Source organism: Trypanosoma cruzi, genomic scaffold, assembly GCF_000209065.1.
Source record: "Trypanosoma cruzi strain CL Brener 1047053516765 genomic scaffold, whole genome shotgun sequence".
Taxonomy (NCBI): domain Eukaryota; phylum Euglenozoa; class Kinetoplastea; order Trypanosomatida; family Trypanosomatidae; genus Trypanosoma; species Trypanosoma cruzi.
The window spans coordinates 187,623-196,522 of NW_001849520.1; the positions used below are offsets into that span (position 1 = coordinate 187,623).

The following is an 8,900-nucleotide window of genomic DNA, read 5'->3' on the forward strand; positions in this document are numbered from 1 at the left end:
GCCACCACAACTACCACCCCCTATTCCCCCATGTGCATCGTTGTTGTTGGTGCACTACACCATTGGCCAACTTGGATTCCTTTATCATCTCAAAAGATTTCAAAAACTTTTCCGCAGTTGAGCCAGCTTGCTTACTGCTTAAACGCTCTAACAGAAGTGAGGAGCCCAGCAACTCACGTGCCCTGCAGGCCATACGATCAAAAAGCCCTGCAGTCATGGGCGCCTCGCTCATTTTTGACGCATCCTCATCGTTGTACAGGGAGTCTGTGAAGACACTTGTGCCAATACGGAGTGCCTCTAATAAGGGCAGCCATGGCTGAGTAGCACTGATGGTTTCATTGCTACCATAATCAGAAAAAGCAGAATGTAAATTTTCTTCATTTTCCTCCTCATTTGCTACGTTATTTGCTGTTACCACCATTGATCGTCTGTAATGCAGTATCTCAAAGGCCTCCATCAATGCCTGAAGTGCCTCATAACGATCGGCCTGCTCGAGCGATTCAAGAAGAGCAGGATGCGCCTTCTCAAAGTTGCATGACAAAGCCGCAACAACTGTACGTCGCAATGGATCAAATTGGTTTTCTGCTGACGAGAACTCCTCACACCCCTCAACCATCTCAAACCACTCCACCAATGCTTCCTCATCGGTTTTGTGGTCCGTGGACGTCATAAGATCTAGCACGTGCCCTTGGAGAACAGTACCAACGTCATGTCCCATCATGGCTGCGAAACGGCGGGCCTCTGGCCAAAATCGAGACTCCATAAGCACACCCACAAATCGTCTCACTGCTGCCTCTTGAACTTCAACTGGCGGATTCTCTGTCCACAAGTCGGTGCAGTCTACATATTGGTTTACTTCCATTAACCTTTTTTCACAAAAGGCCTGAAAATGACGTCGGCGCAACCATGGGAGGTGATTGCGATTTAAAGGTGTTTTTGAGGGTGTTTGATCCAACACATTTGGATAGGTGGCGGGCCCGTAGGCCGCAAGCGTCAACGGTTCCCTCTCGTCTTGTTGCATGTGTAAATACACATCGGGCGCAATCAGTTCAACTGCAGTCACCGCAAGTGCACTCATTTCCAGTACTCCCTCCACAGCACTTGAGCGAGGTGCAGAACAACGGACAACATTGACGAGATCTGTCATCATGCGGCCGGCTTGCCCATACGCATGGCGCTTGCAAAGAAAGCGGAAGAGCCCTCTTGCCGCCCGTAATCGCACGACCTCCGCTTGTGGCAGCGACGCCGTCTTCGCTGACAGCCTTGCGGCGTACAAATACCATTTCGTTGCAAGATAGCCATCCAACTCGGCATTGGAGTGGGCAAGAGAAACAAGAGCATCGGTTATTTCTTGCGAGGCAGAGGCCAACTCAGCAACCTCTCCAAGAATCGACAATACCTGCTCCAAATATACAGCAGTCGTTTTTTGGGCCGCCGCACACTGTAGCAACTCTTCCAGTGAACGGAAGACATCGCCAATTTTTGCCTCATCGAGCGCCACTCTTGCAAGAAACATGTGTGTCTCAAGTCGAAGCTCCACAAGTGCCCGATGAACTCTCAAAAATCCCACACCCGCAAGATGCACGTACTGCTCCAGCTCCACCAACTCGGTCAGAAATAGTTCACGTATCAGCAGCCCACTCACACTTGCGTGATGCGCATCTCTTGGATAAATTACACGACGAAGAAGAGCCACGCGGTACAATTTCGCCACAAGAGTTGTGTTGGTGGTGACTAAAGCTCTCCAATCCTCTACAGTCACATCGGCAAAAGCCATATGGAGAAACCCACCACCACAAATACCCAATTCATTATCAAGAAGAAGTGGCACAGCGATGTTTGCTGGCAAGCTCGATAAATGAAAGGATACCGTAACGCACATGGTCATAAAGTGAGAAGAACGTGTTGTTCGACCGGCGCCAATATCGCGAAGAATCCGGAAGTGCTGCAGGCACGGGTAGCGACGGCCCAAAAGATTGCACCACGTCACACATGCCCTCATTCCAAGCTCCCCGTCGCTTGCCCAGAGTCGTTTTGCCACTTGTACAGCATAAAGTGCATCTTCCCCCGCCTCTCCCCAACCTGGTTTAAATTGAAGCAACAGCTGTAGTACATCAGAGATGACATTTTCGCCCACACAAGGTACAACAGAAGCAACGTTGGGACCAGCGACGCTCATTGCATGGTATGCTGCAGAAAGAAACTCCAAGACAATGCGGACACGAGGCAATTCCAGACTCGCGGTGTATGCAAGATCAGAGCACATCCAACCAATATAAGAACAAACAAGGTAAGCGATACGTGACAAAAGATCCCTGGAAACGGTATGCTGCACAAACCGACGCGAAAAACTGCAAAATGAGGTGCGCCGAAAAGAAACCTCCACGTGGGTCGCGGCATGTTCCAGAGCAATCCTCATCGCGGCATCATCCACAAGACCGGAAGGAAAATATCCCTGTAAGTGCGCCGCACTGCGTAAAAGCTGGAAGCCACCTATTGTGAGGGCCACTGGTACATTTTGCACTGTATTGATAAGTAATGCCGCAAGATTGTCTGCACCGTCAACGCACGATGCTGCCAACTCCACGCCCTCTTCAAATGCCTCAGTATCCATGCAGTGGGGATTATCCTCATCACGCACCACAGCAGGAATTAAATGCATAGCCAAAAGTGACAGGGAGTTACGAGTAAAGGCCGTGACGGGACGTCCAACTGCAAAAGAAGATTCAATTAACGCTTCCAAAAGACTCATTTTATCGGATAATACATGAGCCCGCACCTTTCCATCCATTTTCTCAATCAGTACAAGTTCATTCCCCACAAATGTTAGCGCGTCAAGCGGGTGTGAATGACAAAAGTAAACCTCTGACCCCTTTAAAGGCAAAAGTGCAACAGCGTTATTTCCCTGGCAATTTTCAATCCTTCCACCTTCCCCATTTTCTAATGCATTACCCTCTGGCTGTGCGGTAATCAGATGTAGAATACCCGATATGCCTTGTTGTGTGCTGTGCAAAAGCGATCCAATTGAAATTGAGGGACACAGGCAAGCGTCTCCCTCTAGACCAAAATCCCAGAGAAGAGCAAGATTTTCTGCACTTAACGCGACACATCCAATGAGTGTACTGGTATCTGTTGGAGGGATTATGGACATACATTCCGCACCCTGAAAATTCCCATCTGCCATGCTCCCTGGTAAACGTAACCATACACACCGACAAGCCTCACTGCCACCAAAGCATGTCACCACATGTATATCGTCGTTAAGAAGTGTAGCCCATTGATATGCGGCTCTGGAATTGGCAATCGCGTCCTTGGGTAGAGCACAGGAGAAGATGGGACCCATTGACTCCACTGAACTGTCATATAATTCCAACAATCCACTGCAATGCAGAACAAGAATGTATTGCGTCTGTTGCACTGCACTGACGGTAAGGCACCATTGTCCCTTTACCCGTTTGCCATCCCACGGCCAGCTGGGAAGCCAAGAAGCAACTCCACTACCCTGTGAAGACCCTGAAATGTTTCCATTGTAAGAATTTGGGATATGGATCTCTTTCTCGACAAAAGCGCCGTCCTCCCCCATCTCAACCCACCACAAACTAATACCGTTGGTGAGGATAATCATGGAAAGTAATCCATTAAGTGCCTTCTCTCTTGGAAGACTTGCAAGAATGCATGCGGAAAAAGAAGCGCTAATCCCAACTTCTTCCCCAACATCCTTGTTGTACCCACCATTCGCATAGGAAAAAGTTTCAGCCTCATTTTCAAATGCCTCAGCAACCCGAAAAAGCCGCGAGGTCAGCACTGCCCTTCCATCGGGAACAAGAAGAAGTTGGCTGTGGTGATCATTGCTTCGCTGTAATTGAAGCCGCAGCAGCCCCACCTCCGGCATGGAGGTCACCCATGTGACGGCAAAAACAGTCTCTTCCCTAATGTGAGTGAGTCCACAGGCAATGATCGTCTGGCGCGTTGCAGGAACCTCCACTGACATTTTGCGACAACAGTAACTCACGTCACCAGGTGAACTGCTCGTGAAGAGGAGATGCACCCGTGGTGCATCGCGGTCCAACCACCAAAGTAGTGTGGCTCGCAAAGAGGGGATGGGGATGGAGCCACTGTTGAAGCAGTGCATTGCGTTGCGTGTGACCAAGGGACCACCAGAGACCTCGAAACTCTCCTCTTCACCCTCCGCATGCTGCTGACGCGTCGCCTTCACATGAAGGGCGCTACTGGCATCGGCCTCATCAAAAAACAATGTGCTTAACATTCAATTAGAATTAAAAAAGAGAGATTTGCTTGGCGAGATAAATCCGTCAATGTTTTCCCTATTGGGCTTGCTTCTTAAAGACGATGTCGCTTCTGCGCCTACACTTTGCCTCACACAATAACAAAAAAATAAACTCTTCTCTTCTTCCCCATACACACACACAAAAAAAAAAAAAAACATCCAGCACAAAAGAAACAACAACAACAAAGGAGCAAACAAAGAAAAAAATACACCCGAAAAGAGCACACTTCACACAGAGCGCACCCACCCACCCCCCTCGACAGAAAAAAAAAAAAAAAACGTCGAACTGGGACTAAAACAACATGACGCAGTAAAAGCAAGAAGAGCGACAAAAGCAAATCCTCAAAGAAGAAAGGGACAAAAGCCATGCAAACACCGCTCACCGCCCTCAGCGCTTCCCAGCTATATATAAATATACATCCAAAAATGAAAAACAAGAAAAATTCTCACTTCTTCCCCATCATCCACCCTTCAGGAAGACTCGGCAAATTCCTTCCGAAAATTGTGGTAAAAAGGATAAAAAATGAAGAAAGAAAAAAGAGGGGGAAAAAGAAGAAAAAATGGGAACAGCTCTGGAGCACGTTCCTACACGTGCCAAACACCAAAGGCATTTACGATCCGCACTCCTCCCCCTCTTTCCTTCACGAGCACACGGTTGCATTGCAAACTGCAAACAATTTACTCGGGGGCTTGATGCGACGCTGGAGAAGTACGATGGCTCATCGCCTCGTCAAAGTGACGGCGCTTCACCGTTAGACCAAACGCACCTGACCCGGCACTTTCCACCAACGCCGCACTCCCACTGGCGTCACTCTTTGTGTTGCTCGCGTGCTTCAAAAGAATGGTTCCAGTTTTGCTCCGTATAATGTTCTGTTGAAGCTCCAGTTCACGTCGAACATTCATGTACCGTTGGAAAAGCACATCCAGTTCTCTTTTCCGCAACCGCTCCAACTCCATTCGTCGCCGTTCTATTTTTTTATTTAACACATCGCGTTCCTGTTGGTGTTTCTGTCGCAGTACTTCCTCTCGTCTTTCAAACAATTCTATCTTCGCCTGCATGAATCGCTCAGCATCCCTCGCCTCCAACCGATCGGCTTTCATTTTAGTACGGTGAGCGCGGGCGTATTCCCGCTGTGACGCGAGAATTTGCTCGACTGCCCTCGCGTCCAAAAGTCCCCGACTACACTTCGCCGTACGTGGGGTTAATGCATTTACTTCCTGATAAAAGATCTGTAATTCCGCATTCTGGCGCTCCAGAAGCGCCGTCTCCATCTCCATCTGCCGCTCCTCAAATTCGTCAATCCTCGCATTCCAAACTCGATGAAACTCCTGAAATTCCTCACGGTGTGCATCTTCTAGAGCCTGACGCTCCTGCATCTGCTGCTCCGTCAGTCCCCGCACATGTCTTGTTTCCTCATCAAGCCGCAGATGGCGCAGGACCTGCTGAACAAGATCCGCCTCCACATATCGTGCACGCACCTGACACGCCTGACGGTATTCACGCAACGCAGTTGTGTACTCCGCCGTGGAAACCTCCTCCCGCTCACTGTTGGCAGCTAATTCCTCCAGTGCTTCTCGGGCCCGTCGCTCCAACGCAAGAAACTCATCATCTCTCTGTTCGTTGGCATTTTCCATTCCCGAGCCTTCGAGAGCGCTACCCGACTGCGGCGGTGGCTTAGAAATCATTACGCTTTTTTTTTTCCCTTTTTTCAACGGGGCGTCTGATGTAGCAACAATGGCAAGGTGCGGCGGAAAAGAAGCCAACACACACCGCAAGCCAAACCAAAAGCCTGCAGAAACAAAAAAACAAACAAAAAAAAGAGAAACAACTTTGATAAAATACCGAGAGAAAAAAAAAAAAAACTACCGCGAGTCCACCTGCGACGCAGCAGCGGGATCAAAGCCACTTTTTTTTCTCTCTTCCTTTTCCTTGTACGAGAAGCAAAAAAAGAAAAAAATAAGAAAAAGTCACGCGTAGGGGCAGCCATTGCCGACCGGAGGGTGCCGCAGGAACAGTGAGCAGCAACGAGCAGCCGGCAAAAAAAAAAAAAAAAAAATTTTTCAACGTCTTTTTTATTTTTCTTTTCTGGTTGTTGTTTCTTTTTCTCTCTCTTCTGCGCCCTCCGCGTGTGTCCGCGCTGGGTGCCAACGCTCGGGCTGAGAAGGAAAAAAAAAAAAAAAAGACGGTGGTGAAAGATGACAACAGCAACAACGCACGAAGGGGGATAAAACACAGGCATACAAAAAAAGAAGAAAAAAAACAATGGATGCAACACATTGTTCATTGCAACAACGTACACCCGCCAGCACCACACGGCCACACGCACAGAGAGTGAGAGCAAAATAGAAAAGAAAAAAAAAAAAAGGATGAAAAATGAGCAAAACAAAACAAAAACTCAAAGCAAAAAAAAAAAAAAAAAGAAAAAAGGAAAAAGACGTGTCAGAAGAAAAATGTATTGCAACATTATATCACATCAACCAGTGGAGTATAATACCACGGCTTAAAAATGCGCAGAACCGTCAGACTTCGTCCATCGTCCGGCCCCTCTCGTCCTCAAGTCATGGAGATGCCGCCCGCTGCGGCAGCCGGCCTCGTTGCAGTGTCCAAAGAGGTGACAACAACTCCAAACCAAAACAGCAGTAACCAACGCCACACACACAGACAGACAGAAAAAAAAAAAAAAATGCGGACGACAAATAATCTGCACGGAACGCGTAGGGCAAGGAATACACATAGCTTACAACCAGCAGGCACAAAAGAAACAAACAAAAAAAAAAAAAAAAGAATGAACACGGCAAAAAAAAAAAAAAAAGGCAAATATCTTCAAAACAAAAAACAAAAAACAAAAAACAAATTGTTCGTTACGCGAAGTACATTCCGCCTGGCAACAACATAGCGCAAGCAAAACAAAAAACACGCACACGTACCGGGATTAAATGTGGCATAATAAAAGCATGTGACGTCGCGACGCCGCCGCAACCCCAAAAAAACTGGCGGTCCCAAATGTCACCTGCGCTCCCCTCCACTTCCCCTCCCCAGCAAGCACGGGGAAAAGAAAATGGAAGCCCCTCCAAGCAGAGTCACACGCACGCATGTCTACGCATAGCATGCCGCGTAATAGTCTGCTAGAACGCATGAAGCCACCAATCGTCACTTGCACCAACAGCACAAAAAGACCCCTCCCTCTGAACAAAGAAAAAAAAATAAAATAAATTAATAATAATAATGATCACAGAAACAAAAACACCAAATTGCGCACAAATAAACAGGGACGCAACAGACAAAAAAAAAAAAAAAAAGAAAGAAAAAACAAAGAAAGCGCATTCACAAAACACACATAGACACGCACACACAAAAAAACAAAAATCAAAGAAGAAACGATGTAAACACCCAAAAGTACAAAAGGTATAGAAATAAAACCAAAAGAAAAAAAAAAACGAAAGCAAATACAACAACAAAAAAAAAAAAAAAAACAAGGCATATACCGCTCCCACAATTCCTTCCTCCTTAAATGGACATTTATTCGTTGCCGCTTTCCTTCGGCATCTCAATCACCATCAACAACCTCCCAAACTCATTGGGGAAGACACATATAACTTCTCCCCCCCACTCCCCGTCCAGATGCTTACCAGACCCTGCCTTAATCCCCCCAACGAGAAGAAAAAAATATATATATTTAAAAAAAGTCCATCACCAATACAAATATTATCATCACACGTCACAACGCGTACTGACAGAATGATATATTTGCCACATCACTGCTGTCATTATCAAACAACAGCGACACATGATGACAATTCCCCTTAAATTATTCTATGGTCCTTCTCTTTGCTCTCGTTCTTCCATTGGTGGCAAATTCGTTTATTTTTTGGGGGTTGTTTATGCTTTTTTCTCCTTACGTTATATTCTGTAAGGAACTCTTGAAGAATTACAATGACGAATAAAAAAAAACAGAAACATAAAATGATGCCAGGTACGGAAAAATGCCGCCAGTACACACGCACAACCAACCGCAAGTAAAAAAAAAAAAAAAAAAAACCTTCCCATACAGAGATATATACATATATATATATATGCTTAGGAGTATAAAAAAAAAAAAATAGATGTGTATATACGGATGTACACAGCTTGTGTTGGAGAAAAATTGGCAATGAAACACACGCACACATGCCAATAAGACCCAAAAAAAAAAAAAAAAAAAAGGAATTACACCCAGGCACAAAAAATCAGACATGAAAAAAAATATATATGGAAAACAAACAAACAAACAAAGGTTGGTAGCCCATGGTAAGCAAAAGATACACAAATAAATGCATGGAAGCATCATGCGCAAAGCGGCATTTGCTAACATCAACAGCCACATGCTCCTGCATGCCTACTTCTCACTGTTGTACACATGAACAAACGGTTTGTTGCTGTTGGCTTGTCGTCTTTCATAGACGCGCACTTATTTTCACAGCAATGCGTCTTTTTGTTTTTCCTTTTATTATTATTATTACTTGGGTTGTGAATTTTTCTTTTTCCCCCTCCATCTTGCCGGCTTTGCCACAGTCCACATACGCATGCATCAATCACCTCAAGCCTCTTTTTTTGCTTCCTTTTTACGGCTTT

At 46.1% G+C, this 8,900-nt stretch overlaps 2 protein-coding genes across 2 annotated transcripts, besides 20 other annotated features; both read right to left on the minus strand.

Annotated features, from left to right (window-relative positions):
• Nucleotides 1–1,028: part of a sequence feature (areas merged during assembly that could not be assigned to a particular haplotype. This can correspond to areas where the two haplotypes were merged or to regions with more than two copies in the genome that were merged during assembly.) that runs on past the window's edge.
• On the minus strand, nt 11–4,267 carry Tc00.1047053504147.330 (hypothetical protein, conserved; the record flags this gene model as incomplete). The annotated part of the gene is made up of 1 exon (XM_814728.1): nt 11–4,267. One exon carries the CDS (start codon nt 4,265–4,267, stop codon nt 11–13), a length of 4,257 nt encoding a protein of 1,418 aa, XP_819821.1.
• Nucleotides 1,029–1,682: a sequence feature (areas merged during assembly that could not be assigned to a particular haplotype. This can correspond to areas where the two haplotypes were merged or to regions with more than two copies in the genome that were merged during assembly.).
• Nucleotides 1,683–5,844: a sequence feature (areas merged during assembly that could not be assigned to a particular haplotype. This can correspond to areas where the two haplotypes were merged or to regions with more than two copies in the genome that were merged during assembly.).
• Nucleotides 4,420–4,497: a sequence feature (A-rich).
• On the minus strand, nt 4,967–5,974 carry Tc00.1047053504147.340 (hypothetical protein, conserved; the record flags this gene model as incomplete). The annotated part of the gene is made up of 1 exon (XM_814729.1): nt 4,967–5,974. One exon carries the CDS (start codon nt 5,972–5,974, stop codon nt 4,967–4,969), a length of 1,008 nt encoding a protein of 335 aa, XP_819822.1.
• Nucleotides 5,845–6,137: a sequence feature (areas merged during assembly that could not be assigned to a particular haplotype. This can correspond to areas where the two haplotypes were merged or to regions with more than two copies in the genome that were merged during assembly.).
• Nucleotides 6,083–6,151: a sequence feature (A-rich).
• Nucleotides 6,138–7,024: a sequence feature (areas merged during assembly that could not be assigned to a particular haplotype. This can correspond to areas where the two haplotypes were merged or to regions with more than two copies in the genome that were merged during assembly.).
• Nucleotides 6,327–6,350: a sequence feature (AT_rich).
• Nucleotides 6,629–6,722: a sequence feature (A-rich).
• Nucleotides 7,025–7,415: a sequence feature (haploid, non-Esmeraldo-like haplotype).
• Nucleotides 7,044–7,101: a sequence feature (A-rich).
• Nucleotides 7,416–7,971: a sequence feature (haploid, Esmeraldo-like haplotype).
• Nucleotides 7,485–7,516: a sequence feature (AT_rich).
• Nucleotides 7,572–7,607: a microsatellite.
• Nucleotides 7,705–7,765: a microsatellite.
• Nucleotides 7,950–7,974: a sequence feature (AT_rich).
• Nucleotides 7,972–8,161: a sequence feature (haploid, non-Esmeraldo-like haplotype).
• Nucleotides 8,162–8,900: a sequence feature (heterozygous, Esmeraldo-like haplotype).
• Nucleotides 8,308–8,327: a microsatellite.
• Nucleotides 8,472–8,491: a microsatellite.